The sequence below is a fragment of the Plectropomus leopardus genome, chromosome 6 (assembly GCF_008729295.1).
Source record: "Plectropomus leopardus isolate mb chromosome 6, YSFRI_Pleo_2.0, whole genome shotgun sequence".
NCBI classification, from domain to species: Eukaryota; Metazoa; Chordata; class Actinopteri; order Perciformes; family Serranidae; genus Plectropomus; species Plectropomus leopardus.
Genome location: NC_056468.1, coordinates 12,748,610 through 12,769,516, shown reverse-complemented (window position 1 = coordinate 12,769,516; position 20,907 = coordinate 12,748,610). Strand labels below are relative to the sequence as shown.

Here is a 20,907-nt window from a genome sequence, read left to right as displayed (position 1 = left end):
TTTTCCCTTTATCAGATTTTAAAGGGGATCTATGCAAAATTCAGTAAGGTTGTGTACCCAACTCTGAGTTATGTCAGTCTAATCGAATTTGACAGTTCTCTATGAATAATTGACAATTCGCTCCTTTTTTTGCCATAGAGACTTTGAAACAGGGTTCAGCAGGATGTTCACCTCATTGACACACGCATAATATAGTCAACGAAGCAAGTTAGCCCTCCAAGCAAATGTGTGCTCAACGTACTAATGGCAGATCAGAAATGTGCAACATTTTTTTCAGACACCAGATATCAAACAAAACCCAGAGACTATATCATACTGACTTGCTGTGAGCTGTAAATTCACCACTTCTAAGCAGGTGGCAGAAGAACGTTAACGTTCTCAGGGCTGTAACATAGGATGCTTTACAGTCCAAAACATATCACCTTATACCGGCACAACCATTTTAAACACAATTTAGAATCATATGCTACCAGACAGGCAAAAGAAGGTCCATTTTCACTCCCCAAAGCAAACACTAAATTCTTCAAACGTGCAGTAACATATTGATCAATGAAAGCATGGAATTCTTTGCCACTGTTACTGACTAAATTAACACAGAAATCAATGTTTTAAAAAGCAAATAAGGCAACACGTTTGAAAATCATATTTGCAAGATGCTGTGTCTTGGAGTTTTGTAGTTTTTGCTGTGAACCATATTGAGAGAGTTATTGAACTTTCCTATTCATACATCCACATATACTATACATGCATTACATACATGCACATACATTTATCATATATATTGTTTTTCTCTGTCTTATGTTTGCTATTTGTGTGCTGTCATGTCAAATGTTTTTAAATGTTTTACTTTGCATGGCTTGAACTGTTAAATGTGGATCCCAGGAAGATTAGCTGTGCACTAGGGCAAATAAACAAATAGACAAAGCCTGTCTTCCTCTGGGCAGCTGCCTCCAACTCACTTAGACTCACCCTGTGTCTAGGTCTGCAGCTTCCTGTCCCAAAGAGCAGAGTAAAAGTAAGGAGCAGAGCTAAATCTGGGGACTGAAATGACACCAGAATTACAGTGCACAGTTCTCTTTGATGATTCCAATCATCAACTTTCAGGGGGCAGGCCTAATATTCGGAGCGTATGGACATGGTTCTCAACATGGAGGTGGCTAAGCCAGTGGCTACTGGCTACTATGCTAACTCCATAAACAGTACTAAACAACATCAACAGTGCTGACAGAGCTAGTGGTGTTAACCAGGGTGGAGCGGAGGGTGGGTGCAACACTTCTGTGATGCTGTCCAGATATCAGCAGTATATGCCAAATAAGATTAATGCAACGCAGCTGCAATGAGCTCACCAGTGGGACAGAAACTTGCACTAGCATGCATGCGCAGCCCTTACAGCTTACCACAACAAACCACAGAGATGCTCAGAATACAAGACACACAGACTGATCGGGACTTGATTCTCTACTCAGGAGCATTATTTCCCATGTCTTTAAATATCAAACAATTATTTGCTGCATAGGCATAGACTTGGGACAACATGGAGGACATGTCCCCCTCAGTATTTAGAGCATGTAAATTGGTCTACCCCAATAAATACATATGAGTAGCAGGGGATTTTGATTTTGACAAAACTGAAGACACTTACACCATACATTGTCGCAAAAAGGCACAAATTGGTGCATTGAAAAATCACCAGAATGCAGGAAAAAAAAACAGTTTGACAATTTTCTGGCGTAAGACCCCCAAACCTCCTATTTCATATTGTAATGGTTTTCATAAGGTTATTGTTATAGCAGCAAACCAAAGGCAAAGGTTATGTTTCAAAATCAGGGGAACAAAACCTACACTCTTGATTTGCAGCTATATTAACGTTCTAAATGTCATATACAGAAACCAATATAACCGAAATATACTGAGGTGAGGTAAAAGATTCTGTGTTCCGAGTCTAGCCACAAATATCTACAAAAGTTAGAGACAAAAAAGTATATCAGCAGATCACTATGCTGCCAGTCAAACCCCTACTGTCATTTTAAAGCAACAAACATTCAAGAGGTATACTATAAAAATAGACACGCCGAAAACTGTGAGGGGTCCACATATGAAGATGAAAGGTCCAGACATTTCACACTGTGATACTTATCATCCATCTGCATCTACTTTTATAGGCCTCCTGACAGGCTGTTCAAAGGCCAACCTGCATGAATGTGTTCTATTACAATCCCTGAGTCAGTTCTATTATATTATATAGTGTTTATAACAGAAAATCAGTGCATGTCATTAATATACTTTGTATATGAACCTACAATGTTAATCAGTCTTACACACAATTAAGGCATCTTTCTTACCAATCTCACAGATTTCATACAAGCGCACTATGAGGTTATAATCCTATGTTTTGCACATATAAGCCAAGAAACAAAACATGGTCCATTTATACACAAATTCTATAAATTCTATATTTTTCCAACTGGTGGACTTTCTCCATAGGGTATATACTGCACATTGTAAATTAGTTTTGTATTTATAATCTGCATTTCTCAATATACATCTGTATTTTTCCAGGGTCACATACTAAGCATCATGTGCATACTGACCAAAACAAGCCTTTTGCAGGTCAATATTATTATTCCATTAGTTGTGGTTTCATAAATGAAGCGTGGAGCAACTTTAATACCTCCATTAGTCGCTACAATGACAGCATTGATTTAATGACACTATCGCCTTAATCAGTTAAAAGTGCATCTTGGTGTAAAATGGCCCTTTTGGTTAAGATTTGAGACAGCGATGTGCAATGTCCTTTAATGTAACATTACAGGAGGATAACTTGGGAGAGCAGTGTGAACACTTAAAGGGACAGAAATTATGTCTGCCTATCAACAATTAATTGGTATCTTCCGCTGTAGTCTTGTCATTTTGTATCACTGTGCAACATGGAGTAACCAACAGACACACACACACACACACACACACACACACACACACACACACACACACACACACACACACACACACACACACACACACACACACACACACAGCGTACATATGAATACACATGCACTGATATGGAGGTAACATGTTGTCGACAGTATCTGCACTAGTTCGGAGCTGCCTTTCTATCCCTCCTTCCAATTAATCTTTTCCAATGAACAAAAAACAAGCAGTGCAGCATGAAGAACAAAAAAAAAATAAAAACAAAACATGACTAACAGTAGGAGTAGGAAAAAAATAGAAAAACTGAAGGAAAAAAAAAACTCGCCAACTTTTCGGTCTGGGTAGGTTGGCCAGAAATAATTGGCTGTCAAGGATAGTGAAGGCACTGTTCTTTTTCACAGCCAGACCGAGGAACAATGCAAGGACAGTGCGGGGGACAACAGGAGGACAGGGTGGAGACAGAATGGCCTGTCGCCTTTGTTTCCATTAAAGCTCAACAAGCAGGCCTGCAGAGGGTGTATGGGTCACTGCAGGCTCTGCTAACTCTAATAGAGTGGACGGAGGAGAGATGGAGGAGATATATTCCTGTTCCCTCGCATTCACTCCCTGCAGGGTGAAATATACAACTGTCCTCGTACACGAGCTGCAATTTCCTCGGATTCAAACAGGGTTTGGGTCGTAACACGGTGGGTGTGCCTGAGAATGAGGTCTGTCAATGGGCGCAGGCAAGGCTAGTGGTGTGGACATTCGGCTCACATCCATGGATGCTTCCACTTATCACGTCCCCCGTGACAAATGCTTCCCGCACTGTCGGTGACATAATGAATTTTCGAGGGGCCAAGCTGCAGGTTTTTATTTCAGTATAATCTGCAAGGGACAATGAAGCATGAGAAGCAGGAGTCTGTCAGCCACCGTGTGAAAAGATCCTTTGGCACCTCACTGCAAAGAACCCTCTGAGAGAAGTAGATATAGAGGTGTGAAGAAGAGCGAAAAAGTAAACAGGAAAAAAAAAATGCCTTGGCATGCATCCTGATAGTTTTGCACAGACATACACACACAAATGCTGGTGTACCTATACAGCACAGAAGACAACAGACGCATAATACGCACACAAAATCCCCCTGTGCGCTTATAACACATAAGCACAAAAGCACAAACACACACACATGCACACAGCCTAATAAAAATGTGGCAAAGGCTTAGCAACAAATAGGCTCTGAATTTCATATTCATGAATTCACAAACTCTAAGCCTATCAGCTCAGGCAACAAAGGCAATCCTCTCTGCTGTTCCCCCTGACTCACTCACCTTCCTGCAGGTACATGACAGCTTGTGAGTAGTTTTGCAGTGCGTGGTGTGTTCTCCCCAGGCTGCCATAGGCCAGTGTCTTGGCAGCCAAGTCATTAGTCTGAGCCGCCACACTTAGGTGCTGTTCCTGGAACACCACCGCCCGCTCGTAGTTTCCAAGCGACTCGTAAGTAAGGCCCAAGTTCCCATAGGCGCGGGCCTGGCGTGTGGGGCTGCCCGCTTCCTCTGCAATCTCCAGGTCACTTTGGTGGCATCGCAGGGCTGTCTCGTACTCTCCCATAGATTGATATACAGCGCCCAAGCCGCAGCTGGCGTCGCCCTCCAGCAGTCTGTCCTGGGTGTCGCGGGCAATGGCCAGCTGACGCTCCAGACAGGAGATAGCCTGCTCATAATTTCCCAGCTGGCTGTGCAGTGCGCCCAGTTCTCCGTAGGCCTGAGCCTTGCCTCCACACTCTCCCAGCTCGTGGGCCACTACTAGCCGCTTCTCGAAACACACCAGCGACTGCTGTAGGTTTCCCATGGCCCTGCAGGTAAAGACAGAAAACCAATAAGATTAGGAGTAAGATATGTGAGATAAGAAAGCAACAAGACAACCTCAAAGAAAATCTGTCACTGCCATTTTCTGTGCAGACTGAACAAAATACTTAGATATCTTTAATGCCCACAACACTCAGAATAAATCTCTGTGCTTATCTCATATCAGGGGGAAACTGTATTCTTGATTCATACAGATACTTATCTATTCTCTGCACTATCAGAACACAAAAAACAGCGCACATTGCAGCAACTATTCATTTGCAAAAATCGGATAATTTCAGTTTCGGTGTAAATGAAATATAGATTCAGATGTCCAGCACACTGCTGAAAGCTAAACTGTTATGAAATTTAAAATGTAGGCTGTATTCCAAAGGTAACACTGTCTACCATCCTTTCATTCAAGATGGGTCATCTGTCAAAGAATCCTCGCTTCCATCCTCCAGTGTATGTTTTGACAGAGTGCCATTCATCCCATCTCAACATTTTATTCGCCTTCACAGCCTTCAAACAGACTTTATTCACATGCTCAGGCACCACCAACAATTGCCTGATGCTGGTTCAAATGGAGCATTAAAAGAATAAAAGCCTTAAGCTTAATTAATGTTGTGTGATAATATATATGCTTGACTAAGAGCTGTTAGAAGACGAGAAGGGTTTGAGTGTGATGTCTATTATTCCCCTCTGAACTCATGCATGGCTAATACTGCCGTGTGTGATTGCCGTGGTGCCATGCTGATGACGTACAATAAGAAGAAAATCATCTGCGAAATGAGGATTTCAGCAAGCCTTTCGTGTTTTATTTTGCAGTGTTAGTCTCCCTGGATGCTATCAGCTCTTTGAAGCATAAGGAGAAATAGAAGGGAGAAGAGAGACACAAGATGTAAGAGGTTGCCTCGAAAATAACTGCGCTTCCCTCAGTTTCAGACGTCTGTGTGCCAAAGCCTCTTTGCATACAGATAAGGACCAGGGCCACTAGGCTGCTGCTGAGACAGCTAGCACCAGGCTTACATCCAAGCCTCGCTCACCAGCAAGGTGTCTCTAAACTATGGTGGTCCTTTAAAGTGAGCGCAAGGAGAAAAATAACATGCAAAGTAGGATTACTGTGATTATTAGTAATACCCAGTCAATACAATTATCTGCTACTGCGACAACTAGAGGAAATTGATACTGCTGCTTTATACAAAGACAGAAAAGTACTTCCCTAGCAATGTGAAATAGTGCTTATATCTGACCCAAAAACATCAGGCCAGACCCTACATGAACCCATATAGTTTCTGTGCAAACCCTACCCAAACAATGCCCAAGCCCAATTAAAAACCTGAATTTCAGCTGTTAAAAAAAATAAATAAATAAAAAAAATTCTTATTCTTATTATCATTATTATTCTTATTATCTTCCTACTGTTATTTCAAGAGACTGTCATCAGCTCTTCATCTAGTACATGACAGGTGTGATAGAGCTGGGTATCCTCCAAGAAACAATACCGGTATCCTTAAAGTGACACCGATACTGTCAGAGTACTATATTTGATGACTTTTTCTTTTCAACTTCATTTGATACCACTCATGGCAAAAGAAACCTTCAGCTGTGTAAATTGCCAGCAGGTGCCAAAGGCGTGTAGTATAGCTATACTTTCAAACGTTTTGGAGGCATCTTAGCCAGCTGAACTGTCAACTTTTCAAAAACAATGTGCTGGATGTTACCACACCAAAGACTGTATGAGTTGTAGCTTCTGTGGTGGAGGAACAATCAAACACCAAAGAACACTTGTGGAGATTAGCTGTGGGCAAAACAATACAAATAGACATTATAATATAAATCTGGGCACAAAAAGGATTGAGTGCAGGTATTATTTGACATAACTTGGTACTGGGTTCTTTTGGTTGATATCTAAAAGGTATCGAGCACCAATACCCAGTCCTAGCTGTGCCCCTTCAAGTGTATATGGAGAGCCACAATGGTTTACAGCAATGCAACACACTGATGATGATCAATGCTCTCCACTGCATGTTACACACATCACTCTCACTGCCGGGGACGCTTCGGCAAACACTGCCAACTACAATGCATTGCAGCCCCTCTTTCTCTTTTTCCCATTTTCCCTCCAGTTCAATGCAACTCTTAGCACTTAAACATGTGAACTGCAAATGTTATGCATCTCCAGTGCGGTGCACTGGAGTTTGTTTATGGTATGTGAGCAAAGTTACCGCCTAAATAAAATGCTTTGTCAGTTTACATCTAATTCTGAATCCCAACATTTTCATTAATTATAATTGGTTGACAAAATGGGCAACACAGTCCATACATTATTCATGATTACACAGACTATAAGATCTACATTAAAGAAAAACGAAAACAGAAAAACACTGGCAGTTTGGAGCGATTTTTGAGAAATTAAAGCCCTATCCAGCCTGCACGCCATGGGTCGAGTGGGGCTCAACTGGGTTAGGGCAAAGAATCATAGCTCTACTGTGAAAATGTTCATTTAAAGCATGACACCTTTCATTTAAAGCAGACTCACCTGTGTCCATTGCCTAAGCCCCTGTAGGCTTTCTCCTGGTCCTGCATACGGTTGAGGCTCTGAGCCACTGACAGATATTGGTCATAGTACTTGATGGCTTCCTCAAAGTCTCCCAGAGCCTCATAACAGTCTCCCAGGTTTCCATAGGCCCTGCCCCTGTCCATCACTGCCTCGTTGCCACTCAGCTGCTGCAAAGTGGCCAGCTGCTGCTCCAGGTAACCAATAGCTTCCTCCATCACACCTACATTCATTTTAGTGATGCCCATATTCCCGTACACTTGGGCCTCCACAACGGGATCCTTCAGCCTTCGACCGAGCTCCAACTGCTCTTCGTAGCTCTTGAAAGCCATGGCGTACTTCCCCAGAGCCATGTAGACAGCTGCCAGGTGACCGTGGGCTTTACACTCTCCCGACACGTCGCCCAGCTCTTGATACACCTCCAGCTCCTGGGTGTGGTAGCCCAGAGCTTTGTCATATTTCTGCACAAGTCTGTAGGTGGCCCCAAGGGCGGCATAGGCACAGGCCTCCATCCTACGCTCCTTAACCTGAAACGAGAATGTCATAATATCAGCATGAGGGATGCGAGTGAGTGATATCAAAATTACATTCCACATGACATTTCCTATTTATATGATGAATTGTTCTGGTACATGCTGTACTACATTCATTGTGTGTGTGTGGCCATACCTGGTGAGCTAAGGCCAGCTGCTGCTCATAAAACTGAATGGCTCCGGCAACATCTTTTTTACAGACAAATATGTCCCCGAGGTTCCCCAGAGCTCTGAAGCGAGCCTGTGCATTGTTCAGGGACTGGGCCAGGGACAGCAGGTATTTCTGACACTCCTCTGCCTTAGTGAAGTCTCCTAGAGCCTTGAATGCCAGGCCAAGGTTACAGTATGCCTTGGCCTGACTCAGTTTGTCATGAAGGTCCTTGGCCAGAGCTAAGTCCTGCTCATAGTATTTGACTGCATCCTGGTAGTTTCCCAGACAGTAGTGGGCGTAACCCAGATTGTGACAAACTTTCCCTTCACTCTCCATGTCTTGGAGGTCAGGGGACAAGCGGAGGTACTGCTCGTAGTAGGGCACGGCCTGAGGGAACTCTCCTCGAGAGCAGTGGAAGTTGCCGAGGTTGCCCAGAGCCCGCGCCTCGCTCTGGACATCTCTGAGCTCGCGAGCAATGTTGAGGTGGTTCTGGTAGTGTTGCAGAGCGCGGTCATGGGCTCCCAGGGCTTGGTAAGCCACAGCCAGGTTCCCATGGGTGGAGGCCTGCGAGGCCCGGTCGTTGACCTCCATGGAGATCTGCAGCTCCTGGCGGTGGTAGCGAACAGCCTGGTCAAAGGCTCCCAGGGCGTTGTAGGCATTACCCATGTTTCCATAGGCCCGGCCCTGAGCAGCATAGTCATTCAGCTCCTGAGCAATGGCCAGGTGTGTTTTGTGAAGTTTCAGTGCAGTCTCATAGTCCCCCTTCATCTGGTGGATGATGCCTGCGGAGAGAGGAGAGAGAGAGCGGGAGGATGAAGTTAAAGACCCATTCAGAGGAAAACTGTAATTGAGTAAAATTCAAGTGCCTAGTCAGCTCTTCATGTACAAAACAAGTCATTTGGTTGTTAAAATATGCTCTCTGAGCCATCTGTTCTCTGCTTACACAACACACTCTCCAGCAGAATTATGGTCATTAAAATGTAGTGCAATCAAACAGAGTTATTATAACACCAAAATAGAATCTTTTGATTGCCTAAGCTGTCTTTGATGATTGTGTCTTAGAAGGATTTTACCAAAATCAACAATTTTTCCACAGGGTTGGAAACGGTTATGAGAGAACAAGAGAAAAAGACGGAGGAAGTAAAAGTGCGGTGAGAGCGTGAAGAGCTGACGGAAAGCTCAGCAAACAACTTGAAAAAATGAAATAAGTGTGGAGAAACAATAAATAATGGAGAACCCGGTGCATTGAGCGTATTATCTCTGATAAAATACCATCCTCTGAAAAATAATAGCTTTACCCCACAGCCAGGCAGCCATCTGGCACACACACACATGCGTACACAACATCCAAACAAATGTGCACCCACATGCTTATGCACATTGACTAATACACAGCAGAGAGTAAAGAGACATCACAGCATATCCTCTGAGACTCTCTACTAATGTCTGGGTCTCTCCTACTGCATTGTCATCCAACTTTCGATGAAATAATTGCACTGATAATTTGAAGGCTCACAGAACGGCCGAAGACTGGCTGATGGACAGCTGCAAGGCAAATAACTTCATTCACCAGCCCAGCCATCATTGCTTTGCTGCATCAGCATGGAGACTAATGGGCTACTAGGACGGGGGTGCAGCCCCTGATGGGACACCGGGGATGGAAACAGTCAGAATGGGTGGGAACCAGGGGCCGAGAGAGGCTCTGTGGCTTGTGGCGAGCATGTGATGGTGCCGCCGGGATTTGTTACCGCCATGTGTGTTTTCCCATTTATTTCATCCGAAACCTGCCACATTATGGGCCCGAACACAGGCTACATAAACAGTGGGATTGAAACTAAACAGACGACTCAAACGATGGCAGAAGTTACACGATAGATGTGGCTGTGCATTCAGATGTTGGCTCAATTAAAAAGCAGCACTTCGGGCCAATAAGAATGGAAGAAAAAAGCTGTGGCGCCTTTCTAGTATGAGCCACTGGTCTGCATATTGGTTTGACACATTACCAGGCATGTATATTTATCCATACATATATCCATATAGTGCACACAAAGTTGTAAATGAGTTAACATTGCCCATAAGTGTGCGATTTGCATGATCAATATTTCACTCTAAATCAAGTCTAAATGAGGGGATTACTTTCAAACTAAACCTGCCTAAATTGGATGTCTGAAAAAAAACCTTAACAGCTTTTCTCTGCAGTCAGATTGGATTTCGCTGAGAAAACATCATCAAAGATCCTCTCCCTGCTTAATTCAGACCATGATTCAGCATGCAGGAGACACCCACCGACAAATCAAACCTTATTTGCTGTTTGTTTGCTTGCTTGTGTTCTCAGGTTAAAGCGATCCAACCTGAGCTGACCTTGTAATCATCAGGTCAGCACCCTGAGGAGTTAGTATGCTGGGCGTATCACAGAGCAGAACACGGAGAGAAGTGGTGCTGCCAAATATTACAGGAAGAATTCAGATTGCAAATGACATGACTTCACAATGAGTGAAATTCATTGTGGTTCTCTGGACTGTACAAATACAGTTAAACTGTCTTTCGCTTGAGCCAAAATAAATAAATGAGGATTAGAACATTTTGGATTTTAAGGTCCCACTGGCACACACATTCCCTATACCTTGGACAAACCCTTCAGCTTTGCCTTTCCTGGGAGTTTTTCCTATGAGTGGAAGCACGTTAAGATTCACAGCAGGCTATTTGGAAGAGCACTGACAGCTCTCGCCACAAAGTCACTCCCAAGGTTATGCTTTCCCCAACGGAGGCTGATCTTACTGAGGATATAATGCCTACTGATGTATTACCAGCAAACATGTTCCATGCTGCAGGCTAAAAATGGATGTGGGGCTCGGCGATGGACAGAGGGGTAGCAGAGACAGCCGGGGCAGAGGCTGGGGGTGTATGGCGAGATTTGAGGTTGGGCTCGGAAGCTGCAGCCAAAATTGCCATAAGCCTTAGGCTATGCCTGGAGCCTCACTTGAAGCAAGAAAATATTTTCTGCCCTCCCCCCCATATGGTAAGAGGATTATGGGACCCTTTGGGAATGGTATCCAGCAGGATAGTAAATAAAACCATACAAAACATGCTGGAAAATACAGCTAAAACACAAAAATTTGGAATTAGTGGGGGGACTCTGGCTCGAGTGGTCACTGTGGTGTGCTGTCCAAATCAAAATGACTCCAATCAGATTGAGTTTAAGTGAGTCTTAACACTGAAACTCTGCAGTGCGTACTAAATGCACTTGGCTATAACATATTTAATAATATGGCTCAATTATTTCTCTTTTGTGCACATCGGGAGACGATGACTGTGAAAAACCAGGACAAAGCACACAGCACATCATTCAAATACTTTTACACAGGGCCCTATCCATCCACAGCCCTTTCCATCCCCCCATAACCAAAGACATTAAAAGCATGGCAATGTGTTGTCACTTTTCATTACACAGCTGGCTGTACATAGAGGGATATGCTGCAGTGATGACTTTGAGGGATGGTGTCTTGTTCTGAGTAAATCACTGTGTCATTCTTCCAGGAAGCTATGGAGGTCCAGAGCACTGCTGCCTACAGTCAGCTAAGAGGATTTTTTTTTACCAACAATGGTGCTGCTGCCATTGGGCTGACATGATACTGGGAATAGAGCAGAGATGACCAGTCTGAGTCTAAAAATAATAACGTGGGTGTGCTCCTCATTTATATTTTAGAATGAGGTCAACATTATAATTTAGGTTCATCTTTGCAAAATAAAAACAGGATTAGGATGCTGGAGTTGTGGTGTTTGTGGAAATGTGACATGTATTTAGGTCTCAGCTCAAGGAGACTGGCATGTGTAAAATACCATAACAGGGGAGTCAATCTTTGAAGGGAATTTCAATGAGACTGGGCAGTATTCATAAAACATTTTATCCTACCAGAGCTGGCAAATGTAGTTTTGTACTTGTGAATATTTTTTTTTATAATTTCTGCATAATTTTGTCACTGTGAGAGTATTTACAAAGCTGCTTTGAGAGTTACTAATGGATATAATGTGTCTGACTGACAAATCAAGGCTGGGTCATACATTATAGTGTTTTAAAATGCAGCTTAAATAAGGGAATAAATGAGGGAAATAGGTCCAGTGCTGCACAGGAAACAAAGGTTTCAGAAGAGACAGGAGGTGCTGAGGAGTGCCTTTGCAACTTGAGGCTATCCGTAAGGTGAGAAACAGAGGCTGTTGACTTGATTATTTTCTTTTGATTCCCACAGTGCATTTAAAAAGTGTGGACAACCTACCCAACCAGTGACAGAGGTTACGTTATCACAGTGGCAGTTGCACACACATAGCATGGCATGGTTGCTTTCACACCTCCTGCAAACACTGCTCAAGTACAAATGAATCATGCCCAACACCACCTATTCAAGTGGACTCCAGCATGATACACTTGTGTTCACACTAATCAAATGAACTGGACTTTGGGGTCAAGAGTACTCGGATCTGGGCCCAGGTCCCTTATGTGAAACCACCCTAACTAACTGATAGAGGCAATGGCAAAGCAGCAGCTTCCCGTGTCAGCGAGCTAAAATTAGTGTTTTTTGTGAATGGAGTCTGGTGGCTTTGATAATAGAAAAGATGGGGAATCCTCGTCAGAACAGGCTGTTTAATTGAAAAGGTAAGGTTGAGAAAATACTCAATATAGACTACACTTGAAGTGATTTCTTTCAAGTGGGACTTTTCTTAGGTGGCTAAGATATGTTTTGTTGCCGAAACTAATCTACAGCAGTACAACGCTTAGCTTCTGTGTCGAACTCCAGCCTTCTTCTCTAAACTGGGGATGTACCCAGTGACATCTACTGTATGTAATACACTGACTATGGATAAGTACCCCAGACAACCCAAGCTCAGGAAATCTCAACTATTCCTTTAAAATGTATTTCTAGGTTGAGAGCAGTAGGAGTCCAAAGTTTAAAACAAAATTAAAACAAAATCTTCGATAGACTGGCACAATTTTAGTCACCATCAAGCACATAGAAAAGTGAACACCAGACTGAGCAGGTTCATACAGAGTATGTTTAACCTCCACAGATGATATATGAATGACTATCATAATATGGAGGATTACTTTCATAGAGACTTCCACTCTAATTGTGTCTATGAACATGAAAGGGTGTATGTAAGTTGAAAGACTCCATTATAATATGCAATATACAATAGTGTGTGCTATGATCTGTTGGGGGGAGGTAGTGAGCTGAGGCAGAGTCTGGATCCTGCTGGGATCTGCAGGAGCAGGGACGGGGCGGAGTCTAGGCTTAAGGTAGCAAATCCTCACTCCCAGACACAGACATCTCTTCCAGTCTGACTGACAGAGAGACAGGAAGGAAGAAGATAAAAAGGACAGGGTATGGATAGATGGATGCGTGCTGCGTGGGTGGTCTGCCAACAAAAAAGGCACAGACCGCTGTATGTGTCCTCCAGCAGCACCAACTGATCTGCTTCCCTCCCTGCTAAGCCTCACCAGACCAACTGTCGCTGCACTGTCCACACGCATGACATCCGATCCTTCCCACCACGCAATCCGACAATGTTCAGTCTCGACGTCTCAACTTTGTTTTGCGCTGCACAATCACCTCTCCGTTTAGGAACAGATCACATTTCATGCTGAATTTGCAGATGTGCCTAACGCGGGGCAGTTGCTTAATGCAAAAGAATGCCACAGCTCTTTTGTTTCACTTAATGGCTCCGCAGTGAGGGGAATAATAGCTGCATATAGTGAGCTGAAGTTAAGTGTAAGCACAAAGCCTGGGAGAGTGTGTTTCGCAGGGCCTCTAGTCCAGTCTCTGGCATGGTCCACTGTCAGGAGATTGAAGGGGGCCATGCAGGGGGAGGCACGGAGCGTCTGCTGCTTTTCCAACAAACAGAAATTTGGGGCCAAGCTGCACAGATGAGTTAGATCTCTCCAGGAGAGCAACATGAAACTGGCATTTTAACCCCCCCCCCCCCCCCGCTTATATTTTCTCATGGTATTTACTTGGTCATTAGTGGAGAGTTGAAGATGTCACCGATTTCAGACAAATGCACATTTTTATGTATTTTCTGGGCTCTTTCCCTGTCTTCCCTCCTTACAGCGTTCTTTCATTCATCCTGTCTGGGCCATTAGGCTCGCTAAATTCCTCTGTAAATTCAGTTCTCTCCTGCTTGCTTTCCTCATCTGACTAATAATATATCTACATCAGTGCTGTTTCCAAAGGCTTAGGTACAAAACTGAATAATCTCTATGCCTCAACGCCTCAGGCAAGTCTGGTCCCTGTCTGTAGTTTGTCCCTGCTGAGGGCAGTCTGAAATCAGTTTTGAGGAGGTAATGGATTTATGTTCACGCAATGCCTGTTGTTGTTATAATAATAATAATAATAATGATGAAGTGGTAAAATCTTATCTACTAATTATTTCATGATTATGCCTCTTTAAATGCCATTCACTTTAAAAGCTTGACATAATTATTTTCATGATTAGATGCTGAAGAGCTCAAGGGTCAGTGTTGTTACATTTCGACTGCCAACAAACACAGCCTGTTAAAAATATAAATTATAGTCTACTGGTGTGACATTGTTACTTACAGACATGTTACAAAACCTGGTTATCAGATGTCTGGACCAAGCAGATTTCCACAACTGATTTTCTGGAATGTAGATTCCAGCGCTCATTCTCACATGACCTTTAAGTGGAAAAAGCTGTATGTGCGAAACAGGGTTTAGCATAAAAGGTCTGAAACTAATTCAATACAGAAGTTATATCCTGTTTTTTTTTGCTTTTAGATACCACTGATGTGATTTGAATAAAGAGCATCACAGTCTGATTCTGTGTTGTTCTGTGAACTCCTCTTCCTGTTGTTTTCCTCTTTTGGTTGCTTTGTTTTTGTGAGCATCAGCAGAAAGCATTCCCCTGGGGATGCCGGATAAAAGGAAGGGAGAAGAAAAAAAGCTTAATTAGGACTGTTACCTCCAGCCCTTCTCGCTGATGGGAGTCGACATTTCATGTGACTTCTCTGAGACATATGGTCAAACGAGGAGGTGTGAATGGAGAAAGAGCGGCCACAAGAGAGACCGGCTGAAATACAAGCGCTATCAAACAAACTTATTCAAAGTCTCTTTGAAGTAAAAATGCAAGGGGAAATAATAGAATTTAGATTCTGTTTCATGAATACCAGAAATGTGAGCTACATGGTAACCCACCACTTCAGTCCTCTCTCAGATATTAAATATTGCTGACTAGAGGGTAAGTTAGCCAATTAATGAATAATAAATGGGGCTGGAATGCAACATTTTCATATCCTTTATAGGTCAGGGTGTGCTGAGCCAGGGCTGCTGGTACCGCTGGGCATCATGGTTAGATATTAAAGCATGGCGATCTCTATACCTCAGAGCCATGTCAGCTGCTGCTCCACCCACACTACACGCAACATTAACGACAAGCTGAGAGGGCATAATAAAAGTTTCCTTCCTCTTTCTGCAACTTCTCCTTTCCATCTCTGGCACTGTGTTTTTTTGGCTTTTATCGCTGCTGCTCGTTAATCTTCACTCGATCATCCTTCCCCTATTTGTGCGCGGCGTAAAAGGCGGTGTTTTTTTTGAAGTCTCAAACAACATCCTGTTAGTTTTTAGCCCACATCTTATTGTGCTAAGCAGGCTCGCGGGCATCGATGACGGAGTTACAACGCGCGCCCCACTGCCGCAAACAAAAACAACAACAACAACAACAACAATGGGGCAATTACAGACTGATGCTTCACAACCTCCACTTCATCCTCTGTTATCTTCATTATTCAGCTCCTCTATTCTATCAGCTATTAAAGGTAATTAAGCGATTCATCAAGTCAGTTTCAATTACTGGGAGCTTGACAGCTGCAGATTACAATCAGTAGGGGTGAGGGGAGAGAGGGAGAGAGGAAGGCGTCAAAAAAGAGAGGAGAGAAAGAAAATAGATGAGGAGCACCAACAGATGGGGCAGCATAGAGATGGGCAGCGAGCCTCTTTGGTTGTTATGGGGTACTGTATCCACATAATGGTGCAACAGGCTGCATTCCTACCACCCACTCATTTAGCCTCCGCTCTGGAGGTCTTTGACACGGCATCAACTACACTATCATTAATCTGCCATGGACCTGCAGAACTGCGATGCTGCAACTAATAATGAATCGCAGCGCACTTGCTATCATAACAGCAATCACACTACAGATAGGAACACATTTCTGCCTGACATATAGTGACTAGTAATAAAGCTCACATATCCTGAAGGATCATAAAATGTTCTTACCACAGCTCCTAATTTATGACAAGCAGCTCACTTTTAAAATCAGGTGTGTGTTGGTGCTAAGAGCAGTCCACGGTGCGCGACCATTAGGCCGGTCAAAGGACGACTTCAATTTATGTTTGGCTGATTAACCCCACTCTCCGCTTGCACACTTTTACACATTAGGTTCGAGAATAATTCATCTGGGAGGAACTATTAAGCCTCTTAGTTGTCCATTAGAGTCAGGTTTACTACTGTTTTGATGGCGATCATAAGTCATCTGGCGTAGGTTGTAACTGTTGGACTAAATACAGGAGAATTGGCCATACCATTTATCTCATGGGGTTATTGAATATCCAAAGGGACACCTTTATCCCCAAGGTTCCTTTCATCATTATATTAGCAGACTTCACAAGGTTACCTCGCTTTTAATGTCATTCTAGCAGGATTTGGCTGTGAGACATTGGCCTGTAAAGGGGACAATAATTACATTTTAAGTTTCAATCAAAAGATCCTGATCGTATATTTAATGTCCCTCCCATCTCACTTTTATTTATCTTTGCACCACTATTCATTTCAAGACGTGATTAAGTCCGAGCCGGTGTTAAGGTGAGAGTGGAGCAGATTAATGTGGAGAGATTTCCTGCAAATACAAATTTTTTATGAGGTTTATTTATATCCTGACGTTACATGTTGGCATTCTATCACCATATACCTTCCTCGGCTCACAAATTACTGTTAGCTCTAACATGCACCGTCTTCCTCCCTGACTCCCATGCAGAAGCCCTGCCCTGCAAACTACCTCATGCTTACATAATCTGCTGGGTATTATTCATTGTAGAACATAATGCAACCTTTAAATAGTGTATCTACAAACAACTTTACATAAAATAGTGATGATACTGTAACACACTGCTGTTCTCTTAAATTAACAAAAACACCCAGGTCTCACTAACCACAAATATCACTGAAAACAACAGTAAGTAAACAGCTCATTTAAATGAAGACAAACAAAGGGCTGTAGCCAGCAGCACAGTGAAAACACTAGCAGGAAATGGAAGCTCTCATACTCTATCCCCAAAACAATAAAAGGGCAGGCAGGACACCTTACACTCTCCCATTTTATTTTCCTCTCATCCCTCCTTTCAGAAGGTCAGGTCAAATGCAGCTAAAATAACTCATAAATCCCCGTGTTGAAGTAAAGAATCAGTAAACACTTCCAGTTTGCAAGGCTTCTTACTATCTAACCACCGGCTGCTTCCTTATCTCTGAGGATGCACTAAGATATAGATTTTTCATACGTGCTGCTTGAGTCTAACCTGTTCATTGTCCCCCATTGAAAGGGTCAGAGAAGAATCTCAAAGGATGACATACTTTCACTAGATACTGTGCATGCTGTGAGTGGATTTCCACTGGAGGGAGTGAGTAGACACTCAGATAGTTGTAAAACGGACTGCAGTATTTTGGGGCATACCACTAATGACTCCTAAAGAGAACTTTCATATTGAAGTCAGTCATGTGTCCCTCAGAGATTCACTCCACTGATCAACACTCGTAGATTAGAATGGACAATGTTGACTGATAGTACTGCACTCAACAATGCTCCAGCAAGTTGCTGCGTGTTGGCTGATCAATGCATGCAAGTATACGTTCCTGGTTGATCACTCTGTATCATGTACAGCATCTTTCTACAGTTTGTGTTTGATTGTCGAGACAGAGGCTAAAATGACTGCCTCTATAATAACTTTCTGGAGCTGTTAAATCCATCTCATATCTCATATCTTTGCATCATAAATCACTGTGCAGTATTGTGGTGTCCGAAAACAATATTGATATATTACTCAAACTGGACTTTTTTTTGATTTTATCACTGGCAACTTAAGTAACATGCCCACAGTACTTCACAGAGTACAATTCTTCAACTCATTATTTAAATTCACGTTACTATAATCCTACAACATTTCTGTTTTTCCCATTTGAGAGGTAGTTAAAACATATTTTGAAATGTATCTTATAAACTAATAATAATGATAATTTCCTCAATTTTTGAGATAATGATGGTGATTAGGGGTGTCAGTTTTGGCTAATTTTTTGTTTGATAGCCCTCCACCAATTAACTGGTAACCAACCATTTAATTTTTAAGGAAAAAAAATGTTAAATCACATGAAATACAAGTGGCCTTCCCTTTTAGTCTGGCGCTCTTCTGATTCAATGGGCTTTAGCATCACATTTCAAAGTGCTATCCATTTAGAGGTGGTGAAATTTTAGTGTTATGTGTTGCATAGGTCATGACTTTCATTTTATTTTCTGTTGGCTTTGCTGACAGACAGCCACCTAATTGCATTAACATGTGGAAACAATGCCGACTGCACTCCAAATCTACTGGTTAGCTAGCATTGGCCACTCTGCACTGCACAGCACCTCAGCTGGATGGGAGCTAGCTCCGTTCTTTCCTCCTGGTGAGTAAGCAGCTTCATTTTGAGCTGCTAAACCCCTTAAGCATTTTTAAATACAGTATGGTGGCAACACTTACCGTGTTAACAAAGCTAATATTGATCACATATAACAATGCTAAAGGGGGCTTGCAGCCCAAAATTGAGCCGCGTGTGGGCACAACAAGCAATGCCACTGGATCAAGATGGTATTTCCATGGGTTGGGCTACACCGCCTGACCCAGGTGGTGAGCAGTGCACTAAGCTAAAGAGTATAAAAATGAACCCGTAGACCAACATAGCTGGTCAAACATACTCTCTGTCATCCTCAACAGTGATATATCATTATTCAGCACACTGTGTGTTGAAATGTTACCACAGAATGCAGATGATCTTTCAGGAACATATGGAAGACTTTGGCTAAGCAGCTGAGTTATCTCATGAGTCTTTTAGTATTTTCATACATACCCAGATTGGACGAGGCCCTTCCCTCTGCGGCTCTATCCTTCAAGCCCTCAGCTATAGACAGCTGCTGTTCATGGTACTGCTTGGCCCTCTCCAAGTCCTGCATGCAGCGAGCAGCATGACCCAGTCCTGCGTAGGCTCTCATCTCTATGGACTTTTCCTCCAGCTCCTGGGCGAGCTCCAGAACGTGAGTATGGTAAGACATGGCCTTGTCAAAATTACGGTGGTAGTGGTAGGCACTGCCCAGGTTACTGTAGGCGCGAGCTTCCTCACGTTTATTTTCCAGGGCCTTGGCAATGCCCAGGTGCTGCTCATGGCATTGGACAGCATTGTCAAAGTCTCCCATGGCGATGTAGACGGCCCCCATGTTTCCCAACTCGCGAGCCTCAGACAGCTGATCCTTGGACTGCTTGGCCAGCAGGACACACTGCTTGTGGCTAGCTAGGGCATTTGGATAGTCCCCTATGGCTGTATATACATGGCCCAAGCTGCTCAGTGCCATTGAAGCAGCCTATGGATAAAGAAAGAGAGAGAGAGAGAGAGAGAGAGAGAGACAGCAAGTAAGAAAAACAGCAAGGTAATAAACTGTAGGCAAGTGAAAAAAATCTCAAATAGCCCCATTAATTATACCCACATTCCATCAACAGTGAGTAATTTTGTTGCCTTTGCATCACAGATTCCCCACCCACACTTAAACGTCCCCTTAGCCAGAAGTGCTGTACATCAAATGGAAAAAAAAAACCAAATTCCCCAAATCTCTTAGGAGGCTTACTGCTCTGAGACCAAACAACTAGCAAAACCTGATTTGATTTCGTCTTTGCTAAGCAAGGAGGGGGGTAAAGTGTGATGCAGATCAGCGCAGCAGCAGGCTTGTTTTAAAGCCGTCAGTTTGCCCACTGCAATCACGCTTCATGGCGTGCCACCACCAACAGAACAAAGACACTGCTAATCAGGAGGGAGAAGAGAGGGGTTTTAGCTTCACAGCAGAGCCATGGGGGGCCAACTGGCTGACTGACTGACTGCTGGCAAGACCTTTCAAGCTCAAAACAGAGAGAACAATATTCTATATATTCTCATCTTCCATTTTCTCAAGCAGTGTCCACCTGTGAAAATAAAACTGCACTGGCTACAACTGCAGAAGGAGTGGTTTAGCAGTAAAATTGGATAGATTTCTCAAAAAGCAGTGTTGACCCCCTGTGTGACACCTTCACCGCTGGCTTATTAACTGTTTATACAGAGGGTAAACAGCTGGGAATTGGGGTCAGCTGTCTTTGTGCGAGCAGATGTTCAATTAATCATGCAGGGCCAACTAATAAAGCATCTCCTTCCTGAGGTCCAACTCTGCATCCTTCAGCCAGGAAGAGGGGCTGGATGCAGGCCAGCAGAGAGGACAGACACTCTGACAGTGAAGGCCAGAGAGCTGCCCATCTTGCCTAGCTTGGAGGCTCAGCAACAGGGGTGACCTGGGTCATCTTGGGGGTATTTAGAGCCAGATAACTGGAAAGTCAAAAGTCAGCCACAGTAAAGGTTGACTGCTCAGCTGCAAGATGTTTATGAAAGCAGTTTTCATGGCCATATGTTTCAAAGTTGGCCCCTGACACTTTAGAAGAGGCATGGGCGCCACTATCTTCAATTTGAAATTTACATAGATATTATCCTGCATATACATCAAGATGTAATTTGAAGCAATGTGCCCGCAGAGAGCAAGAGATATTTTCACTTTGCCCTAGCGCTACATAATGAAA

The 20,907-nt window shown here is 43.3% G+C and overlaps 1 protein-coding gene across 1 annotated transcript in view; it reads right to left on the bottom strand.

Annotated features, from left to right (window-relative positions):
• The window catches only part of LOC121944003 (tetratricopeptide repeat protein 28-like), a 200,966-nt gene that overhangs the window by 22,833 nt on the left and 157,226 nt on the right, over positions 1 to 20,907 (bottom strand). Inside the window, exons 6-9 of the mRNA XM_042487644.1 lie at positions 19,166 to 19,673; positions 7,985 to 8,781; positions 7,298 to 7,842; positions 4,240 to 4,763 (exon numbers count right to left, since the gene is read on the bottom strand). Coding sequence (XP_042343578.1) covers positions 4,240 to 4,763; positions 7,298 to 7,842; positions 7,985 to 8,781; positions 19,166 to 19,673 — 2,374 coding nt within the window. The remainder of the gene's footprint in view (positions 1 to 4,239; positions 4,764 to 7,297; positions 7,843 to 7,984; positions 8,782 to 19,165; positions 19,674 to 20,907) is intronic.